The sequence below is a fragment of the Prionailurus bengalensis genome, chromosome B3, assembly GCF_016509475.1.
Source record: "Prionailurus bengalensis isolate Pbe53 chromosome B3, Fcat_Pben_1.1_paternal_pri, whole genome shotgun sequence".
NCBI lineage: Eukaryota > Metazoa > Chordata > Mammalia > Carnivora > Felidae > Prionailurus > Prionailurus bengalensis.
The window spans coordinates 144864309-144887442 of NC_057355.1; the positions used below are offsets into that span (position 1 = coordinate 144864309).

A 23134-nucleotide genomic window follows, 5' to 3' on the forward strand; every position below is an offset into this window, starting at 1 on the left:
GAGCTGACACTGCCCTGTTTGAAGGCCCCTGAGCCCTCGGTAGAGGAGCACGTGTCACTCCAGACCCTACTAGTCAGGTCGCCTCCAGAGGGGCTGCCTGGAGGGGGGCGCACACGCAGGCCCGGAGAGTGCCCAGGACGCGGCGTGCAGTGGGCGGTGTTGTGACCAGTGCGCACTGCGGGCTCCAGGCCAGGAGGCCACGCGGCTATGACAAGACATTCCACTTTGAGTTTCAAACTGCTCTCTTCCCTGATGAAAACCCACTGCACTTCGTCAGAGACCGTAGTGTCCCGGCTGGTTTTAAAGCGGCCTGGAGCGCCGCGGAGAGCTTCACGGAGCGTGCACCTTCTCAGGGCGCACAGAAAGGCAAGTTCCAGAACCCTGGGTCCGAGTTCCCGGCTCAGAGTCCAGAAGGGCAGTGCGGAACTGCCGGCACCCGCAGGTGAGGTGTGCCCTGCCTTCCTGATGGGTAGGTGAGCCTCACGTAAGGAGACTAATCTATAATTAGAACACAAGTGACAAGTCCCCCAAATTACAGCAACCATAGTAAGGTGCGGGGGGGGGTCACGCTACCTGACACGGTGCAGACATGACAGCCGGCAGGGACAATCCCTGACACATGACAATCCCTGATGTAGGACCACAGTGCTTTCCCATTTGCCCATAACTCACACTCGAGGCCTCGGATGCACAGGCCACTGCCTACAAGGAAGCCTCACTGAGCTACGGGAGAGGAATCGTTTGAATTCTGTCCACTTTTATGATAGGGAATCACCTAAACGAAGGTATTTCCACATTAGGAATCAGACACACGTTTGTCCACATAAATACGTGACTTAAGATAAAATGAGAATCATTACTCCCTGAGCTACAAAGCAAATATTTCAAATGTCTCCCACAGTTTTCTTCCTTAAAAAGAGATTTGATCATTGTCATCAAATGCAGGTCACTGTAAAGCCCCAGGAATACTTACAAAACCACTTCGTGCAACGTGAGGATGTTCGGGTGTGGGTTCAGGCGCCTCAGTGCTTGTATCTCCCGTAGACTGTTCACTTGCTCGATACTATTGCGTGGGTAAAAATAAATAACTAATTCATAATTCAAGTCAGCCTCAGATTGGGGTTATTCAATCATTATTTATTACCCATGATCACAACTGAGAACCTCACACATATTTCAAGCAAGTTCATCGACTCATTATTTCTCCCGCCAGCAGGTGACGTTCAACATGTCTCGTTCTGCACCATCTGATAAAAAACAAGGTTCTTATGGCTTTGGACATTTATGCGAATTTTCCCATCGAAGCTCCTGAAAGAATACCTTAGTGGTTTCTTTTATAATTAGTAAACATGGAAACAAACATTAGAATTTCCTATTAATCAGTTTATGGGAACTAACCAATTGAGCAACAGAAATACCCCCTGAAAATACCCATCTCAAATTTCCACGAACACGCTAATCTTCGTTATCTTTCATGAAAGCCGTATATTTTCTCACTTTCGTTGCTGGCGGCTGGCGTTCCCTCGGCAGGTGTGACTTACCTACCGCCAGCTCTTCTTTACGAAGACGGGTCTGCCAGACGCCGTTTACATCCCAAACCTCGCCAATGTGAGTGGGACGGAAGCAGATGGGGATGGGCTGGCTGTCACCACACTCCAGAGACCGCTTCCAAGAGATAACCGTCCCCCCGGACGGGTCCACGGTCACGGTCGTGGTCGTGGTCACGTCCAATCAAATGACTAGATCCACCAGAGACTTCCATGGCCTCGGCTCTGAAAGGAGCTAACTGTGGGAATAGTCTTCTTCCTTTGAACTGCCAAAACTCTGTTCTGCCAACTTTTAATATACAGTGTAAAGCTCAGCATTTTGTCTGGTTCTTCAAAGAGCAGTTATACCCAATAGTGTATTATTACTGTCTTAAATCAGTGTGAATATGTTAAGTCTCGTGCCAGCCAACAAATGGGAGCCTGGTATATGAGAAAAGCCTGAATAGTCTGAGTGTAAGGATATTTCTGACTACAAGTTTTAGACTCTTTTTCATTTACTTTCCCCTGTTGCTTCCCTCACACCCAGGACGACATATGCAAAATGTTAGCAACTTGTGCATCACAGTCAACAACCAACCAGAAAAGACAGAGCCCACCGTGCTGGCACAAGGTCCTACAGAGGGGGCCCCTGTTGAACCAGGCACTAACCTTTTAGCTCTGGAGAGAGGAGAGGTCTGGGGAGTGCCGGCCAAGGGCCAGGTGTAGGGTGAAGGTGGGAAGGGTCAGCACTCAAGAGGCTCAGGATAGCCGGTTACTACCCAGAGTAGGAGTCTTCCGCTGTTCCAGGCCATGTTCGGCCTGGCGTGTGCAGAGACCAGATCATGACGCTCTCCACTCTGTCAGCTTAGTGCCTACCCCACCACCTGCTCCTCGCCAGCATCACGGCCTCCCCTAGATGCCTTTAGAACAATGCTTCCCAAATATGTCCCATAGAACATTCTTCCTCTAGAAAATGCTTTATCAAGAAACTTCACGCTCAGAAAGTTTGAGATAGGCCCACTCCAGCCCCTTTTGGAAAGCCATAAACTACTGTTGATTTTACTGTTGAAAAGTTTTCAAAAATCCTACAAATTGGGGCGCCTGGGAGGCTCAGTCGGTTTGTGTTCAACTTCGGCTCAGGTCACGATCTCGCGGTTTGTAAGGTCGAGCCCCGCGTCGGGCTCTGCGCTGACAGCTCGGAGCCTGGCGCCTGCTTCGGTTTCTGTGTCTCCCTCTCTCTCTGCCCCTCCCCCACTCATGCTTGCTCTCTCTCTCTCTCTCTCTCTCTCTCTCAAAAATAAATATACGTTAAAAAATCCCATAGAAGTTTACCTTTATTGAAACCAACATTTCCCAAACTTTTTTGCCCTAGGATCACTTCTTACAAACTATCTAGTCACCAACCCTTAGAACGAGGGTTCCAGAGAACACACCGCTCCAGACCATCCTTTGAGTGGCGTGATAGGAATACCTTTTTTCCTTCGGACAGGGGAGGTGAACAAAGATACCAATCAGGCAATAGGAAGAAAGAAAGATCAAGTGAAACACTCTTGTGGGGGCACATGGGCAACCGATGGAAGAGCCTCGTTTAATCCCTCTCCCTGGGGTCTGCACTGGAGGAGACCACTGAGCCCCTCTTCGAGGTCCCGCACCTTGTGGGGGGGTCTCCTGACTCAGGGCTAGGTTGCTGGAGACCCCACCTCCACCCGATGCCTGTGCCTGTCATGCCTCTACCCCTGGCATGCCGTAGGTCAGTGGCTCTCATGGGGGAGGGACCTTGCCCCCCAGGGGATGTTTGACAATGTCTGGGACGCCGTTAGCTGTCACAGGTTCTGTAACATACTGTTCCATTTGGCATTCAGTGGCAGCAGCCGGGGTTGATGCTCAGTATCCCACGGGGCCCAGGACAGGCCCCACAATAAGTAATAACCTGGGCCCGAATGTCAGCAGTACCAAGGCTGGGAAACCCAGTGGAGCCGGCAACAGCTCTGATTTCCGAACACCCTATAGGATAAAATAAGTTTTCCGAACTGGAGGGTCAAACAGCCTGGGCATTGAGACGAACAAGTATCCACTCTGCTCAGCTTTAATATGAAAACCTGTTCTCATACCCTGAAACACATGATTGCTTATTGCAGACATAATTCTTTCGTGTCTCCACAGACATTTCTCTCAGAAATAATGAACTAATACATTTAAAAAGACATTTTCATCTAAGTATCACTAGCTTTGTTCAAATAACAATATTTTATTAAATTTTATTGGGGGGAGGGGGGAAAAGAGAGGGAGGGAGGGAGAGAGAGAGAGAGAGAGAGAGAATATCTCAAGCAGGCTCCACACTCAGAGCAGAGCGCAACACAGGGCTTGATCCCACGATCCTGGGACCATGGCCTGAGCTGAAATCAAGAGTCAGACGCTCAACTGACTGAGCCACCCAGGTGCCCCAACAATATTTCGTTTTACTAAAATACAAATAAACCCTGTTCTTTTAAAAATCATGAAAAATATCTAACAATTGGAATTAACCACTTTTCTGCGCCTTGAAGTTGCTTCGAATTTTGTGGTCAGGTGACATTCAGGGTTTTGTTCGTTTTCACTGTCCTGCTGGAGACCGAAGCGATCGAGGACCTGGACACAGAGGAGTGCAGGCAGCCTCTGCTCCAAAAGGAAGAGACAAGATCCCCCATACGTGCGTTTTTCCACAACTGGAAAAATGATATTACCGGGTCCAAGTCTTTAAAGAATAAAAAATATTAATTTTCCAATGTCAACACTTCATTTTATTGGAAGGGTTTTACAGAAAAGTTTATCTAACCAATCCAGTCTGCAGGAAGAAAGTCCCTAAGCTGAAGGGGAAGAAGTGGGTATATTAATATTAGACAAACTAGACTTCAAAACAAAGATTATTACTTCTTTAATTTTTTTTAGCGTTTATTTTTGAGACAGAGAGAGACAGAGCATGAATGGGGGAGGGGCAGAGAGAGAGGGAAACACGGAATCGGAAGCAGGCTCCAGGCTCTGAGCCGTCAGCCCAGAGCCCGACACGGGGCTCGAACTCACGGACCGCGAGATCATGACCTGGGCTGAAGTCGGACGCTTCACCGAATGAGTCACCCAGGTGCCCCTAAATAAAGATGATTACTATCTATAATGCTTTCATAGTGATGGGACAATACATCAAAAAGGCATGACAGTTACAAACGTGTGTGTGCTAAGTAAGAAAGCTTCAATACACAAGTGAAAACTGACAGAAGAAAGAAGAAAGGGTTGGAAGTTTCAATACTCTCTACACAACTGAGACACAACTGAGACACAACTGAATGACACAACAGTCATTCAGAAAACCAGTAAAGAGATCCAAGATCCTAACAGCACTGTTAACCACCTTGACCTAACGAGCTTTTACATAACACCTATTACTTAACACCTAGAGCTAGAATATGCTCTCCACTCAGATGAATATCTGGACCCAAAGATAAATCTCGATAAATTTCCAAATACAAAGACTTCCAGAACATGTTGTTCTCTGACTACAATGGGCGTAAACTAGAAATCAATGATAGTAAGTTAGCTAGAAAAATCCCAAACACCTGCAAATTAAGCAACACACTTGTAAATAAACCACAGGTAAAGAAGAAATCACAAGGGAAGTTAGAAAACATTTAAGCCAAACAACAAGAAAGCACAACATATCAAAATGTATAGGATGCAGGAAAACAGGGCTTAGAAGTGTATTTATGGCTTTAAATGCTTATGTTGGAAAGGAAGAAATAGTTACAAACCAATTATCTAAGTTTTCACCTTTAGACAGCAGAATAAGAACACTAAATTAAACCAAAGTAGAAGAAAAGCAATAATGGAAGAACAGAAATCAATGGCACAGAAAACAAACAAACAACAGAGGAAATTAACAACGATTCTTTGAAAAGATTCATAAAACTGATAAACCCCTGGCAAGACCAATGGAGGAAAAAATGACATAAAACACCAACACTGCCAACCGATATCAGGAGTGAAAGAGACGATATAACTACAGTTAGATGTTAAAAAGCCAAAAGGGGGTAACACGAACAACTGTATGCCAAGAAATATGACAACTTAAATAGACAAAGTCCTTGAGAAACACAATTACCAAATGTGACACAAACCTGAAAACCAAAATAGCCGCATGTTTCCCAAAGAAATGGAATTTGTTACCAAGGGCCTCCTCATGGCTGACGGAAGTGCTCTTAGATGGGATCGTGGCGGCAGCTGGACACCTGCATAAATTTCCTAAACTGCTCCTACCATGGGTGGATTTGATGACATGTAAATTACATCTCAATGGAGCTTTAAAAAAAACCTACGAAGGGGCGCCTGGGTGGCTCAGTCGGTTAGGCGGCCGACTTGGGCTCAGATCATGATCTCGCGGTCCGTGAGTTCTAGCCCCGCGTCGGGCTCTGTGCTGACAGCTCAGAGCCTGAAGCCTGCTTCATATTCTGTGTCTCCCTCTCTCTGACCCTCCCCTGTTCATGTTCTGTCTCTCCCTGTCTCGAAAATAAACGTTAAAAAAAAAAAAATTTTTTTTTTTAAATAAAAAAAATTTTTTTTTTTTTTAAATAAAAAAAAATAAAAAAAACCTACGAGGACCCTGTATCATTTGGCATGGTTCTGATTCTTCAACATCCCATGGTGCAGACGTACCATGACGCCCCACCTGCCCCACTCCTTCGTTCCGTTTCCAGCTCGTCGCCACTACAAGTGACGCTGTGACCAACGTTATGGGGCCGGGGGGGGGGTGGAGGGGGGCCCCCCCACGAAGAAACCTTCTAGGCCCAGAGATTTCACAGGTGAATGATTTCAAATGTTTAGGAAAGAAATACTCTGACACGTTTCAAGAAAGAAGGTACACGAATGGCCGATAAGCACACGAGTCAGCATTCTTCGCCACCGGCTGTCAGCAAAGAGCAAACTAACCACAGGAAGAGGCCACGGCGTTCACCAGGACGGCTACAACTTAACACGGACGCCACCGCACGCTGGTGGGGGTACAGAGCACCTGGAACTCTCCTTCCCTGCTGGTGGGGATGCAAACAGGTGTAATCGCTTCGAGAAAAGGCTTGGCAGTTTCTTTTAAACATACACCCACCCTCTGATCCAGAGATGCTGTTCTAGGCGATTGCCTAAGGAAGAACGAAGACACACATCCCAGGCAGGCTTGTGCATGAGTTCTCACGGCAGCTTTACCGCCAGCAGCCCCAAACCAAAACGACAGCAAAGCCCGTCACCGGGAGAATGGACACGCAAAGGGTGCTGAGGTCACAGTGCGTGCGGCTCAGCCGTAAAAAGGTATCGACTGTGGGTGCAACAGTGCAGATGAACCTCCGAGAGTCCACGCTGACCCGACAGAGCTGGTCTCGGGACCACATTCAAGATTCCATTTAATACGAATTTCTACAAGAGGACAAAGGAAAAAACCCGCAATAGTGGCAGCCTGGGATGGGGGTGGAGAACTGTCACAAAGGAGCTTCCTAGGTGACAGAAGTGTTCCATCTCTTAATTACACGAGAACATCTGTTTTCCAGAATATTAGACAGTAAAGAAATGTGCGTTGTAACGGATGCAAATTTTGCCTTTCAAGAAAAAGCCCCGTATGCTAACAAGCAAGTGGGGAAGGACCGGGTAAACGTGCACACGAATCAAAATCACAGGCCTGTTGATTCCGGCTGCTGGGTACCTGGGGTTCATCACACTGTTCCGTTTACTTTGTTAAGATTTTCTATGATCATATTATTAACTAAAAGCTCTTAAAGTGACTCATGGATTGCTGCCTTTGCCTTTATTTATAACCTCACAAAGCAGACTTTATTTTGGTAAAAGTAATTTGAAGACCAGGCAGTGATGGGACTTGAGAAAAACCACGTACCAAGTCAAGACCGGACGGCCGCACGGCATTAAGAGCACTGGAGAGAACGCAGGCCTTGGCCCCACACAGACCCGGGTCCCACGCTGGGCCCTACTGCTGGCCAGCTGGGTGACACCGGGCAGGTGAGAGAACTCGGCTCTCCAGCCGCGCTTCCCTCGTCTGAAAGAAGACAACGACAGCATCTTTCTCGCAGGGCTGCCGCGAGGACTAAATGCCGCACGTCCGCAGCTCACCCAGGGCTGGGCATGGCGCCAGACACGTGGTGACCGGCCGCTGTCCTCTTCATCAGGATTGCCGTTAGCACCCCACTTCGGTTTTCAGAAGGTTTCAAGCCCCGCTCACCCGCACTGTCGTATGGCAGGTCGGTCGATGGCTGGATCGCGGCACCAGCACTGTGCGGGGTGCCCACCTGCCTCAGGTCAACCCTCGCGAGGCTCCCGTGAGGTCGAGCCCGGGGAGACATCTACCTGGTACAAAGCAACTGAGGCACCGAGGGAGTGGGGAACCATCCCAGGTCACAGAACTAACCGTGGGAGAGCTGTTCTACCTTCAGAGCCTGGGCCCTGACCCTGTGCTGACCACGAGTAGCACGTATGTGTCAGTCTTACTCCTTCGGGATACAAAGCAAGAGCCTACACAGCTCAAGATGGAATTTCTTTTTAAAAGAGACTCATTCCATTTCTTTACAGTGTTTCTATGCGCAGAATACAGAGTACAATCGTAGCAAAAAGAAAAAGAAAGTGGGGGTGGGGGTGGGGTGGGGGTGGGGGAGGGCTCTAATGAACTGTTGTGCTTGTGAGTGCAGGTGGGGACCACTGGGAAGACAGACCAAAACAGGGATCGGGAGGCCTGGGCCGCACCGCAGGCCTCTGGCCAGTAACTCGCTATCCCCGAACCGAGGCTTTGAGTGACTCTGGAGGAAAACCGTCCTCATGAGCCGAAAGGACCCTTCCTGCCACGGCACTAAAGACCCGGCTTGTGTGACCCTACCTGCACTTCACGCTAGCCACTATTACTGCAAACGCTGTCCGTTGCTATTTCAGTAAGAGGGAAAGGGAGGGAAAGGAAGTAAAACTTGGAAGAGGTGGGAGTCAGCAGCTCCAAATACCAGCCTCACTCTGCCCGTGTGACTCAGCCTGATTTTCCTGTTACCGCTTCTCGTTTCTCATGCCACCCACACGACTGTGCGAGGTGACTTTGAGGATTTACTTAGACAGTGATACATGAGCAGAAATGGATTTTAGGGGCGCCTGGGTGGCGCAGTCGGTTAAGCGTCCGACTTCGGCCAGGTCACGATCTCGCGGTCCGGGAGTTCGAGCCCCGCGTCGGGCTCTGGGCTGATGGCTCAGAGCCTGGAGCCTGTTTCCGATTCTGTGTCTCCCTCTCTCTCTGACCCTCCCCCGTTCATGCTCTGTCTCTCTCTGTCCCCAAAATAAATAAACGTTGAAAAAAAAAAAAAATTTAAAAAATAAAAAAAAAAAAAGAAATGGATTTTAAAGAACCTAAAATTCTTCTTCAACTGAATAAGATTAAGCTGTTTAATAATGGTGATAGATATTCCAGAACTCCAAAAGCTAGAAATATGATTTTCATGGTTAAAAAACAGAAGAACAACATTAAACTTGTGGACCAAGTATCAGCGACCCTGGAACATCCAACAAATTATTAGCAATCTCCTTCCTAGAAACGACCCCAAAAGCAGCTGTCTTTCTTCTAGAAACTATAGAGTCATTTCTTCCTATAAGTCAGAAATAAGAATGGAGGGAGCTTAGGAACAATATGAGTCATTCCAGGTCACTTATGGTTATTTTTGTTTGATTTTTTGCTTCATTTTTTAAGTGTTTTATTTTACTTTTGAGAGGGAAACAGAGTGTGAGCGAGGGAGGGGCAGAGGGAGAGGGAGACACAGAACCCGAAGCAGGTTCCAGGCTCTGAGCTGTCAGCATAGATCCTGATGTGGGGCTCGAACCCACGAACTGTGAGATCACGACCTGAGCCAAAGTTGGAAGCTCAACCCACCGAGCCACCCAGGTGCCCCATAACCATTTTATTAAGTTTATTTATTTGTTTTGAGAGAGAGAGAAAGAGAGAATGCACGTGCAAGTGGGGGAAGGGCAGAGAGGGAGAGAATCCCAAGCAGGCTTTGTGTTCAGCGAGGAGCCCAATGTAGGACTCAGTCCCATGAAGCGTGAGATCATGACCTGAGCCAATATCAAGTCGGATGCTTAACTGACAGAGCCACCTGGGCATCCTCAAATCATTTTAGACTAACAAGGGTTATCAAGATAGTACAGCTCTCTATTGTAACCCAGCTTCTTTTCATGTTAACACCTTACACAACATTTATCAAAACTAAAAAATTAACATTGGTACAGTTCTATTAATTAGACACTTTATTTGGATTTCCCGTTTCCCCGGGAATGTCTTTTTCTCTCCCAGGGTGAAGGATACCTCATTGCAATTAAGATGTCATGTTCCCTTACTCACCCTCTAGTCTGTGACGGTTCATGTCTTTGTTTTTCATTACCTTCACAGTTTTAAGGAGTAGCAAGCAGGTATTCTGCAGAATGCCCCTTAATTTGGGCTGGGCTGATGTATTCTCATAAGTAAGCGGAGATTATGGATCTTCAGGAAAGAACACGATGGAGGTGATATGTGTGCTTTTTCAATCCCATTGTATCAGGAAGTACATGACACCTATCTGGCTTATTACTGATGGTGTTAATCATTTAGTTAAGGTGGTACCTTCCGGGTTTTTCATTGTAAAGTTACTAACTTTCCCTTCCTATTTTCTGTCCTTTAGGAACAAGTGCAGCCCACACTCAAAGGCAAGGAAAGTAAGCCCCACCTCCTGAAGGAAGGGATATCAAATAATGTATGGACATATGCTAGAACCACCACGTTAATTAATAGTTAGGGGGAACCACTGGAGGCTCTGCAGAAACCCTGTTCTCTTCCAAGCTTCACCTACTAATTTCAGGGTTCCTCAGTTTATCTTGCCTGTAGAAATTACCACTGTTATTCTAATGAGGATTTTCTATTTCCCTCATTCCTTCTATATTTATTAACTGGAATCCTTCTGTAAAGAATTGTCCCCTCATCCCAATTTATTTATTCACTCATTTATTTATCGGTATGGACTCATGCTTACCCGACGAGATAGATGAGAGGGTGGAGAGAGAAAAAGAGAGATGTGTGTACATATGGATCATACACGCACATACTAGGTCTGTCTGCTGAGTCTAGGGGGACTGACTTCCCAGTAGGAATGAGCCTACTTGGCCTGGTGCCAAGATCTCGTTTTCTAAATACCTTTCTCAGGGGGCGCCTGGGTGGCGCAGTCGGTTGAGCGTCCGACTTCAGCCAGGTCATGATCTCGCGGTCCATGAGTTCGAGCCCCGCGTCGGGCTCTGGGCTGATGGCTCGGAGCCTGGAGCCTGCTTCCAATTCTGTGTCTCCCTCTCTCTCTGCCCCTCCCCCATTCATGCTCTGTCTCTCTCTGTCCCCAAAATAAATAAACGTTGAAAAAAAAAATTTTTTTTTAAAAATAAATACCTTTCTCCAATGAAAGGAACCAGGGCTCCTTGGAGAAATGGATGATTCTAGGGGAGGAAAAATACAAGATGAGCCTTCAGGATCTGAAGAAATGAAAGTGTTAAAAAAGGAAAAAAGATAAAAAGGATGGGGCATGTCAAAAGAACATAGGCGCCAACCTGAAGGAGCTCCCCAGAGCCGCAGCTGGAAGAATCTAAGCAGGAACAATTATTAGATAAATAATGGCAGTATTGGATTATAATCTTCTATAGGTTTGAACCTATGTATCAAGAGCAAATCAGAACTCACGTGAATAAACCCAGAGTCCACTTCCTCTTAGGTTTGAATTACACAGGCTGGCAGATACCTATCAAAACTAGCCTGAGACTCTATCACGGATTCCGTACCTCAAACAGCGACAAAATACCACTAGCCGGAGTAAATGTACTTCCTTTTAAATAAAGCCAATATGTGAAATTGTTATTTATACAACAGAAACTAAAGCCTGTTCCCCAGGTCATGACCTCATGGTTTGTGAGATTGAGCCCCGCCAGGGTCTGTGCTGACAGCGCGGAGCCTGCTTGGGATTCGCTGTCTCCCTCTCTCTCTGCCCCTTCCCCACTCATGCTTCCCCACCCTCCCTTTCAAAATAAATAAATATTTAAAAAAATAATACACTAAAGCCTGTTCGTAATTCCCGATACGTACACAAACTTTACAGAAAGTAACTCCGGGGTGCCTGGTTGGCTCTGTCAGTGGAGCATAGGACTCTTGATCTTGGGTTTGTGAGTTCAAGCCCCACATTAAGTGTAAAGATTACTAAACAAACAAACAAGTAAAACAAAACAAAATTTAAAAAGTAACACTGACTCAGTGGCATTGTATTAAAAACCTTTACTTTTATGAGTTTTTAAAAGAACAATATATGTTCCAATCAACCACTTTTACTTTCTTAATTTTTTTAAATGTTTTATTTACTTTTGAGAGAGCGCAAGTGGGGGAGGGGCAGAGAGAGAGGGAGACAGAGGATCCAAAGCGGGCTCCGTGCTGACAGCAGCGAGCCCGACGTGGAGCTCGAACTCACCAACCGTGAGATCGTGACCCGAGCCAAAGTCGGGCGCTCAACCGACTGAGCCACCCAGGTGCCCCATCAACCACTTTTAAAGTTAAGACAAAGAGCATTAATTGTTTCTGAAATCCAACAAATGACCGCACATACAGTAAGGAAGGCTACCATCTATCGAACATTTGCCGCGTGCCCCCGCTTTGCTCCCAACTTTCCCTTCATTCCCTCATTTAGTCGTCAAGCACCTCACGACAAGGAGGCCAAGGTTCAGTGGATGAGGCACTCGGTGTGCCAGGGACCTGGTAGGTGGTGGATCCAGACTGCGCTTCACCGCCAGGAAACCACGTCCCTGTTCTTTGATGCAACCTTTCTACGATGCGTTACAGAGATCTCTCGACTCTCGTGAAGGCACACCCGTGACTGGCTGTGATTCCTCCTGACGGCCAGCACGTCACCCCGACGCAGCAACGGTCGCAGGAAGGCCTCAGGTCAGCAGGCTGTCTGTCTGGTCCACGTTTCATATCTACCTCCTCACAAGACAGGGGTGAGCGAGCCCTGTTGCAAGTACACATCCACCCCGAGCCTGACAGCGGAACCCGATGGGGACTCCAGGCCTCTCCTAAGGTGCACGTGTCACGTCCCGCTGCTCAAAGTCCTTTCTCTGCTACTCTGTGTTTGTGGCATCTCTGAAAGCTGGCTGTTTAAGGAAGTCTGCTCTTTACATGTGGGATAATCAGCACGCTGCACGTCAAATTCCCATCACGAGTCGTTCACAGGTAAAGACGGAGGAGGGAAAAGATCAAGAGACCCAGAGGATGCAGAACACACAGAGGAAGGGCTGGAGACCCAGTGACTTCAGAGTCTCAACAGCAGCAGGTAAATGACCGCACAGGGCAGGGGAGAAGGAGGAGTTTGGCTTCGTAAGATCTGGATTCAAATATGCCTCTGCCCACCTAGTGACCTAGAGTGACAGCTGTCAAGCTACTTCCGATCTCTAAGCACCTCTCCTCGTGTGCTCGCAAACCAGGGACGGTCCCACACGCCCCGTGCGGATGTCGTGAAGATCACAATACTGTTCTCAGACCTTCTGACATGGCGAACTGCCCTGTACTCCGTTCTGATCTGAGAAGTAATTTTTTATGCCAAGAGTTCGAAATCAAGGTTGATACCCTGAAACACTTCAGAAGGCTCTGTGTCAATGTGGGGGAAGGACTCTTTTTTTACATCTTGCTTTTATTTATTTATTTAAAAAAAATTTTAATGTTTTTATATTTATTTTTAGGGCAGAGAGAGAGCATGAGCAGGGGAGGGGCAGACACAGAATCCGAAACAGGCTCCAGGCTCGGAGCCGTCAGCACAGAGCCTGACATGGGGCTCGAACTCACGGACCGTGAGATCATGACCTGAGCCGAAGTCGGACGTGCAACCGACTGAGCCACCCAGGCGCCCCTTTTCAACTTGCTTTTAATATTTAGAGACTTCGATTCCTTTGATATATTAAAAAAAAAAAAAAAAAAAAAAAAGGCTGAGCTTCGAACCTCTTCACTGAAAGTTCCACAGCTGCAGTGAGGTGGCATCGGCTTCACTGTCCCAACAGAGCTTCCTAATCACACCTGGCGTCTGACCCGTTAGAAGCTGCAAACTTGAGGGATTCGAGAGACCGCTCTGAGGGCAAAGCCACAGCGGTCCCCCAAGTGATGAACCCAGAACAAGCCAGCTCCCCTCTCCACGAGCAGCAATGGATCAGTGTCAGGGAACAGAGTTCCCCAACCTGATCTGGAAATTGTTTCTCAATAGGTTAACGAACTCAGGACTAATGAAACCACAAGTGCCTCTACGATGTCGTGACAGGTTTCATTTATAAAAGTCCAACATACGACTTTCAGGAACACAGAGGCTGTTGAAAGTGAGGCACGCTTTTACAATTTAAATGTTCTGTGACCCCTGGTCACTGGTGTTACAGCAAGGCCGGACACGAATAAAACCTAGTGTCATAAACCTCAAGTTAGCCCGTAATCCTCTGCCCAAAGAAAGCTGATCGTCTCTTACCTGTCACTGCGTGAGTACCAGCCCCCCACTGCGGAACCCAGAGCTGTATTTAGTCTTAAACAGGTCTCTGACCGCCTACCTTTCAAAGCGCTGTTTCATTTGCTTACACGCGTAGTAGCTTCCGTCTCTCAGGCTCTGCAGCTTCGTAACTTCGGAAAACGTTCCCTCTCCTATTTTGCCAATTGCTTTATAGTCTACAAATAAAAAGAATCACACAAAGAAAACGTATTTATGCATGTATTGTGTACTCAACTTCCAGATGGCGGTCTTTTTTTTTTTTTTTAACCCACACGATAACCCAACACCGACAGGCTGAGCACGGTTCTTTCATGGTGTCCAGCGTTCAGTGCTCCCCTCGGTTCCAGGGAAGCCGGCAGGGGCGGGGACTGGAGATGACGACCAAGAGGTGCAAACGTCCAGTTATGAGATAAATAGGTGCCAGGGACGGAACATGTGACACGATCACTGACTACAGCCAACACTGCCGTCCGCCACACAGGAGAGTCGTTAAGAGATTAGGTCCGGAGAGTCCCGGTCACAAGGAGAAAGCTGTTTCCCTTTCTCTTTTTATCGTATCTAATACGAGAAGATGGATGTTAGCTGAACTCATCACGGTAATCATTTCACAACATCCGTAAATCAAACCACTGTGCTGTGCGCCTTAAGCTGTGTGCCAATTCTTTCTCAATAAAACGGGGGACAAGAATAAACAGGATTTTCTCATGCTGAGAAACAAAAAAGAAGCTAGGCTACGTGTGGGCCCTGAGTACCGCTGCCCCTGTACTCTGGAGCCCGTGGCGAGACGCCGGGCCACCCTGCAAGAACTGGACAGACAGACAGCCGGAGCAGCGGAGGCGGGCTCTCTAGCAGGTGCACCTGGGCAGCCTCCGAGCATCCTCCTGAAAATCAGCCTCCCAGCCCACAGGAGGCCCAGCTGATCTGCGGCACGGCCCGATTTCCTGAAATCTGACAGCAGCTTCCCGGCCCGGCTGCCCCCTGCCACCCACCATCACCTCGGCACAGCCTCTGATTCACTATGTAAAATCCCACAGTATCTGAAAGACCCAGAACAGTTTCTGTTTTCCTGGCTGAACTCTGACAGACGCAGAAATGGGGATCTTGAGATGAGGTGCTGCTGGGAACAAAAATCTAAAACCGAAATGCAGTCCGGCGGCAGGCAGCAGGCTGGGGCGCTGGAAAGCCTGGCGCCAGAGCAGGGTCCCCCGGGCCCGCAGGCCTCTGGAAGGTGGAAGGGGCAGGGCTGTGGGCTGTGTTGGATACCACTGACTGCCTGAGCACATTCCTTCCAGACGACAATGAGCTCAGGAGAGAAACGCTCCTTTTCAAGAAGCAACGGAAGGAATGAGAAAAACCCAGAAAGGCAAAGTCTAACTGCGATGAAAAGCTTCTGCAGCCCAAATAATAGGAGAATAACGTCGTACAGTCATGTTGAGACTGCCCGGTCACACAAATGGTTCTTCCTTGCGCTGACATCTCAGCCGGGCCCTGGTTGCAGACAGCCTCGAGGGAGGTCCCGGAGACGGAGGCAGAGATGCAGAAAGTGGGGCCAAGAAGAAATAGGGCAAGCTTTGGAACTACGTCTCGAAAACAACCTTCAGTGTGGAGCTGCCCGGAAGCAAACAGATCAGAAACCTATTCAACAGACCTGGGCCAAAAGAAGCCTGTCTGTCCCCTCTGGGTCCCAAACCTACCTAAGCACAGAGCAGGCTTTTAAAACAGCACAACTCCAAAGAAGGCCATCCTCAATGCCTCTCTTCGTAATGCCTGTGTGAATTCTGGTTTGTTCAAAAGCAACAACAAAAGACACTCTTTTTTTTAGAAGTGGTGTTTTTCAGAAATTATGCGTTTACAAAGGAAAAAAGTCCTTACTTGTTAACAAGAAATACTGTAGTGTTGCCAGGTGAAATGGTAAGAGGCCTGGGATTACTTTAAAATGCTCCTGGACGGGGCGCCTGGGTGGCGCAGTCGGTTAAGCGTCCGACTTCAGCCAGGTCACGATCTCGCGGTCCGGGAGTTCGAGCCCCGCGTCGGGCTCTGGGCTGATGGCTCAGAGCCTGGAGCCTGTTTCCGATTCTGTGTCTCCCCCTCTCTCTGCCCCTCCCCTGTTCATGCTCTGTGTCTCTCTGTCCCAAAAATAAATAAACGTTGAAAAAAAAATTAAAAACAAAAAATGCTCCTGGAAAAAAAAGTGGGGGGTGCTGGGGTGGCTCAGGGTTCAGTCGGTTAAGCGTCCCACTTGTGATCTCGGGGTCATGAGTTCAAGCCCCACATTGGGCTCACGATGGGCACGGAATCTACTTTAAAAAAAAAAAAAGAAACATGGGGGGCGCCTGGGTGGCTCAGCCAGTTAAGCATTCAACTTTGGCTCAGGTCATGATCTCACGGTTCACGCGTTTGAGCCCCCCATTGGGCTCTGTGCTGTTGGCTTCGGATCCTCTGTCTCCCTCTCTCTGCCCTTCCCCGGCTCATGCGCGCACTCTCTCCCCTCTGAAAAATAAACGTTAAAAAATTTTTTAAAAGGAAAATGCTCCTACACATTCCCATTTGCCACTGCTGCAAATGTACACTGGGACGGTCATTCAGAGTGCAATTTGACAACATGTATTAAATCCATATGACATTCATACCCTTTGACACAGCAACTGCTACTGTAGAACCTACCCTGGAAGAAATACTTGTTCAAGTATGTATGTATCCGAGGATGTTAGTTCAACATTATTTCACAGGGAAAAACTGATGCCCCCCAATATAGAACTAGATAACTTACGTGTAGTTTATCCATACAACGGAATATATTTAAAAGAATGACACAGATGATTTCCTTAAAGACAATACACTTAATGGCTCTCTCTCTCTCAGGGGAAAGGTTACAAGTGTCCCACTAAGTTAGATATTTTCCATAATGAGAGCACCATTTTATTAAAAAGCAATAATAAAAACTAAAAGCTCCAGAAAAAAAAAAAAAAGTGGTGGGGGTAACAACAGCAAAATGTTACCACTGTTGAAACTAGGTGACAGATACACATGAGGGTTCACTATATTATTTCCTCTACTCCTGGCATGCTTGAAATTTTCCATAATAAAAAGTGAGAATAAAAAAACAAAGGGGCGCCCAGGTGGTTGAGTGTCCGACTCCTGATTTCGGCTCAGGTCATGATCCCAGGGTCGTGAGATCGAGCCCCAAGTGGGGCTCTGCACCGAGCGTGAAGCCTGCTTGAGATTCTCTCTTTCTCCCCTGTGCCCCTCTGCCCCGCTCATGGGCTCTCTCGAAATAAACAAGTGAGATAAAATTAAAAAATAAAAAAGTGAAAACAGGAGTGCCTGGCTGGCTCAGTCAGTGGAGCAAGCGACTCTTGATCTCTGGGCTGTGGGTTCGAGCACCGCATTGAATGTAGAGATTATTTAAAAAAAAATAAAATCTAAAAAAAAAAAAAAAGTATGAAAGAGGCAGTGGTGGTCGCTGCAGGGATGCCACAAAGAGAGTCAGGAGGGGGAAGAAAGGAAAAAGAAGACCTCCCCCATGTGACCTGGCAGGTTCATGCCCCTGACTAGCCAGGACAGAAATGATCCCCGGAAACCTCAGCAGATAAAGATGATGGAAAAGCCCCCAGGAAAGACTCCCAACGGGGAACACCCACACAGGACTTCGCATGAACAGGAAACACAACTTTCTTATGTAAAGCCCCTGAGATCTGGGGGTTTTTATTTATCCATGACAGCACCTAGTATTGCCCTAACATACTTGATATATAAATATCACAATTTATAAAACAAACAGAACAATAGACTCTTGAGAGTTTGTATTTGTGAAATTTCACCTTAAAAAATCATCTCTTTGGAGCATCTGGCCGGCCTAGTCAGTAGAGCCTGCAACTCCTGATCTCGGGGTAGTGAGTTCAAGCCCCACGTTGGGTGTAGAGACTACTTGTTTAAAAAATCACCTTTTAAATAAATATTCAATGACTTTAGTTACAAAAATTCAACCTACACCAAATTTTCAGAACAAGTTCGTATCTGTCTGAGATTTTACCTACTCACAAGTTACAAAGTTAGCCTGTGACTGTCACGAGTGCTGGCAAAAGACACAGCTTTTGGGATCAGAGACAAAGGACCTTATGACTCATGGTGCAACGAGGCGGGGGAGCATCAGCATATTTACGTTGGTTTCCCTGCCCCGAAGTCTCATGGCGGTGACCTGATGGGCCCAGAGGACACCTGCACAGCAATGGGCTGCTTTACAGGAGAGGAACCAGGCCAATGGCCAAGCACTTTTTTCTTTTTTAATTTATTTATTTTGAGAGAGGGAGGGAGGGAGAGAGAGAAAGAGAGAGAGAGAGAACAAGCAGGGAAGGGACAGAGAGAAGGAGAGAAAGAGGGAGGGAGAGAATCCCAAGCAGCCCCCATGCTGGCAGCACAGAGCCCGATGCAGGGCTCGAACTCACAAACTGTGAGACCATGACCTGAGTGAAATCAAGAGTCGGACACTCAACCGACTGAGCCCCCCAGGCGCCCCTGGCCCAGCACTTTTTGAACAAGCAGACACAGGATGGATAAGTCTTGCAAGAACTTTTGGGAAGCTCAGGGAGCTGGCAAACTGTTTTGCCTCACAGTTCATTAGAGTGTTGTTACAAACAACTGGTTTTACTGATACGCAGTATCTGGTGTGGTATTATTCCTACGTATAATTATTCATATATATGCAATATTGATTTTAATGCTACTTTTCAATCTTACTCCAAATATTAATTTCAGTGTACGTTTTCAAGTATCTTAGCTTCAGGTCATGCAAAATGAGAAAATCCTATTTGTAATTACATAGTTGCAGAAATTGGAAAAAAATGCCTTTCCCCAAGAACAGCACCTAACCATGTTATTCCCATTCAAACTACCACATACTGCACGGTAGTTGACAGCCACGGGAAGAAATAAGAACCTAGAACTCCTGTGCGCATGTTAGACAGTCAACAACTCCTGAAGGGAATGACCGAAGAGACAGCTGCGAAAGCTTCTCACAAAGATTTCTTTTCCAAAGATGATTTCTAGGGAAGGAGATACAAAGCACGAAGAGTACAGAGTTGAATGGTGGACCCCGAAAGACACGCCCTCATCCCAACCCCTGCCATCCCCGACTGTTAGCTCAGTAACAGGAAAGTCTCTGCAGGTGTAATTAAGTTAAGGGTCTTGACGTGGGAACATCCTGGATATCCACATGGACCCTGAATCCAATGGCAAGTGTACTTGTAAGAGACACACAGAGAGAGCGGAATGGTGGTGGCCAGGCGCGGGAGGGAGGCAGAAACGGGGAATTGTGACTCAATGGGTACAGAGTCAGAGTCATGCAAGATAAAAAGGTTCTGGAGATTGTTGTGTAACAATGGGTGCACAGTTTGCAGCACCATAAACATAAAAGCGTGTTAAGAAAGTAGAGCTCATGTCATTGTTTTCACCACAATAAAAAAAAAGAGAGAGAGAGAGAGACACACACACATAGACACAAAAGGGGAGGCCATGTGAAGACGGAGCCAGAGCTCTGGAAGCTGCTGGAAGCTGCCAGAAGGGGCCAGGGAGGACCCGCCCCTGCAGCCTCCCGAGGAAGCACGGTCCTGCCGACACCTTGATTTCAGACTTCCGGCTCCAGAACTGGGAGAGAAGACATTCCTGCTGGATTGACGCCACCCAACTGGCAGTAATTTGTTGCGGCAGCCCCAGAGTACACAGGTGAGGTGACACTGATATTTTTTCAATCTAAGGAAAACGTTTTTTTTCCATTAAAGGAAAGACGTTTTCTAAGCATAATAATGTAAGCGGTCACTCTGAAGAGACGCATATGTTTGACTACATAAAAACGTAAAACCTGAGGAAATGCTCTTTTTAATGGTTAAATGAATTACGAAAAAGCCACATGCAGGAATGTTATACAGCAGACAACAGGAGTGAGGTAGCTCTGTAGCTTGTGACGGGGAAGAACCTTTGGAGATGGAGTGTCAACGAAAAGACAGATTATGGAACAACACGTCAACTGTGTTAACGTTTGCAAAAAAACCAAAATGAAAGAAAGGGAAGTATTCGCACGGTGCCAGCAGAATGGCTCCCCAACAGTGTCCGTGGCCCTGGGACCTGTGAACGTCAGTCTGCGTGGCAGGAGGGAGCTCAGGTTGCGGGAGGAGGGGCGCCGGGCGGGGGAGGGGGCTCATCCGCTGAGCGTCTGGCTCTCGGTTTCGGCCCAGGTCACGATCTCACGGTTCTCGGGATCGATCCCACATTGGGCTCTGTGCTGACAGAGCCCCTCTCTCCCTCTCTCTGCCCCTCTCTCACCTGTGTGTGCACGCTCTCTCTCTCAAAATAAATAAACTTTAACAAAAATTTTAAAGATTGCAGAAGGAACTGTTAAGGTTGCCAGTGAGCCGACCTTAAGGAAAGGTTCCTAAACTTCTCAGGTGGGCCCAATGTAGTCACAAGCGCGGTGAGCTGAAGGAGGCACAGGGACAGAGTCAGAGACTAGAAGGTGTGACAGTGCTGACTTTGAAGAAGTGGAAGAGGCGACGAGTTGAGGAACACAGGTGGTCTCTAGAAGCCAGAAAAGGCCAGGAAACGGGTGCTCCTTCAGAGCCTCCAGAAGCTTGATTTTAGTTCAGTGAGACTCACTTCAGACTTCCGGCCTCCAGACCCTCATAAATTTGTGTTGTTTTAAGCCACTGAGTTTGTGATAGTTTGTTACAGCAGCAATGAAAAACTAAAACACGCAGACATATTGATGCTCATCTATACATAGAAGGAACTAGAAGGAACATAAGAAAGTGCCAAGTGGTGACCTCACAGGGGAGGAAGTCTAGAAGGCTGGAGGATAGGAGGAGAAAGGAGACTCACCTTTCACCGTAGAACCACCTACGCTTTTTACATTATACTTTATTTGTATTCTGCTTGTAAAAATAATTCAAGGGATAATGCTGTATTTTCCTCATGGTTCCTTTAAGGACGATAGATTAAAAATAAATAGATAGATAGATAGATAGATAGATAGATAGATAAATAGATAAATTAAAAACCAAGCATTTATTTAATACAGTCTTAAAGCAAATGGCAATCTATGAAATAAAATTTACAAGGAAATTCAAAATAACAGAACATAAGATGCCATTCCACACCCATCAGAATGGCTAGAATCAAAAAGTAAGAAAATGACGAGCGTTGGTCAGGATGTGGAGAAGGCAGAGCTCTGGTACGCTGCTGGTGGAAACGTCAAAGGGTGCGGCCGCCGTGGAGGACAGTTCAGCACTGTGGAAAACAGGCTGGCAATTCTTCAAGGTGTTACACAGTTACCCCACGACCCAGCAATTCTCACACTCAAGAGAAATGGACAATTCGGTCCAAATAATAACCTGTACGCAAATGTCCACGGAAGCCTTGTTCGTGATAGCCAAAGATGCAAGCGACTCGTATGTCCGTCGGCTAAAGAACGGATACACAAAATATGGTCTACGCACACAGCGGAATATGATCCAGCCACAGAAAGGCACGACATCCTGCCACAAGCTACATCATGGACGAACCTAGAAAACGATATGATAAGAGAAGCCAGACACAAAAGGCCGTTTACATGAAATGGCCAGAATACACAAATCCACAGACACAGGGTACAGATTTGGGTGGGGGATGAAAACGTTTTAACAGATTATTATGTTGGGTGTTGCACAACTCAGTAAAAAACAAAAAACCTAAAATCACCGAACTGTACGCTTTATTATTTTTTTTATTTTTTTTTCAACGTTTATTTATTTTTGGGACAGAGAGAGACAGAGCATGAATGGGGGAGGGGCAGAGAGAGAGGGAGACACAGAATCGGAAACAGGCTCCGGGCTCTGACCCATCAGCCCAGAGCCTGACGCGGGGCTCGAACTCACGGACCGCGAGATCGTGACCTGGCTGAAGTCGGACGCTTAACCGACTGCGCTACCCAGGCGCCCCTTTATTATTTTTTTTAACATTTATTTATTTTCGAGAGAGTGAGAGCACATAAGCACATGCGTGCACACAGGAGGGACAGAAGATCCGAAGCAGGCTCTGTGCTGACAGCAGAGAGCCCGATGCAGGGCTTGAACTCGTGATCTGTGAAATCGTGACTTGAGTTAGAGTTGGACACTTAACCAACTGCGCCACCTAGGCATCCCTGAATTGTACACTTTAAATGTGTGAACTTTATAGTATGTATTTTATATCTCAATAAAAATGTTAAAACAAATCCGTGGCATTAGAAGTCAGAACAGCGGTTACCCTTGGGAGGCGGTGTGATTGGAATGGACCCAAGGGAGCTCTCAGGATCCTGGTAATGCTGTTTCTGATCTTGGCACAGGTTACATGGGCATGTTCACTTCATATATGTAAGTGGATCCACACAGTTCAAACCTGTGTAGTTCAAGGGTCAACTTGGTCCTGGCATTATATTACACCAAGGCAGAAACAAACAAACAACAGCAAAAATAAAGCAAGCTTCGGGCAATGGACTATTATTATTTTAGTATTAAGACTATTCCATTAGTAGATAAGGAAATCTGCACACGAAAAGCCAATGTGCAGCAAAAGACCATGACAGAAGCCAAGTCTCACAACTGGCCTGCGTTACAAGAAAGAAAAGGGTGGGCCACCAGACCACAAAGAGCCTCCCTGCATAACAGCAGGGAGAAATACCTGAGGATATTGTCGTTAGACTAGCATTTTCCAAATGGAGTTCCACAAAACACTAGTACCTCTCAAATCCTAATGGGTATTCCACAAAAGAAGGTTTCATGAGCAATGAAAGTTAGGAAATGCGGGGTTAAATAAGGAGAACCATGTTTGACTGCAGGATTCCTTGAATACGTGGGGAGTCTCCAGGGTAAGGAAGGGCAGTGGGGAGGGGAGGTGGGGTACATAACCAGGTTTATGTCCAAAACATGGCAGTTAACAGCCCCAAGGCTGCTCAAGATCCCCAAACTGAAGATCTGTAAACTAAGTTATTAGAATTCCTTTTGTCCAAGTCTTCCTTGAACAAAAAAC

At 47.0% G+C, this 23134-nt stretch overlaps 1 protein-coding gene across 6 annotated transcripts in view; it reads right to left on the reverse strand.

Annotated features, from left to right (window-relative positions):
- MOK (MOK protein kinase) overlaps positions 1–23134 on the reverse strand; it is a 69816-nt gene that overhangs the window by 32574 nt on the left and 14108 nt on the right. For 4 of the 6 annotated variants that reach the window (XR_006293526.1, XR_006293525.1, XR_006293524.1 and 1 more), the window contains exons 2-3: positions 14160–14274; positions 974–1063 (exon numbers count right to left, since the gene is read on the reverse strand). Coding sequence is in view for 1 of the 6 variants with exons in the window: in XM_043557053.1 (XP_043412988.1) it covers positions 974–1063; positions 14160–14274 (205 nt within the window). In the remaining 5 variants the exon portion in view is untranslated. Of the gene's footprint in view, positions 1–973; positions 1064–14159; positions 14275–23134 lie in introns of those variants that run through there. The other 2 variants (XR_006293528.1, XR_006293527.1) reach the window with 2 other exon arrangements.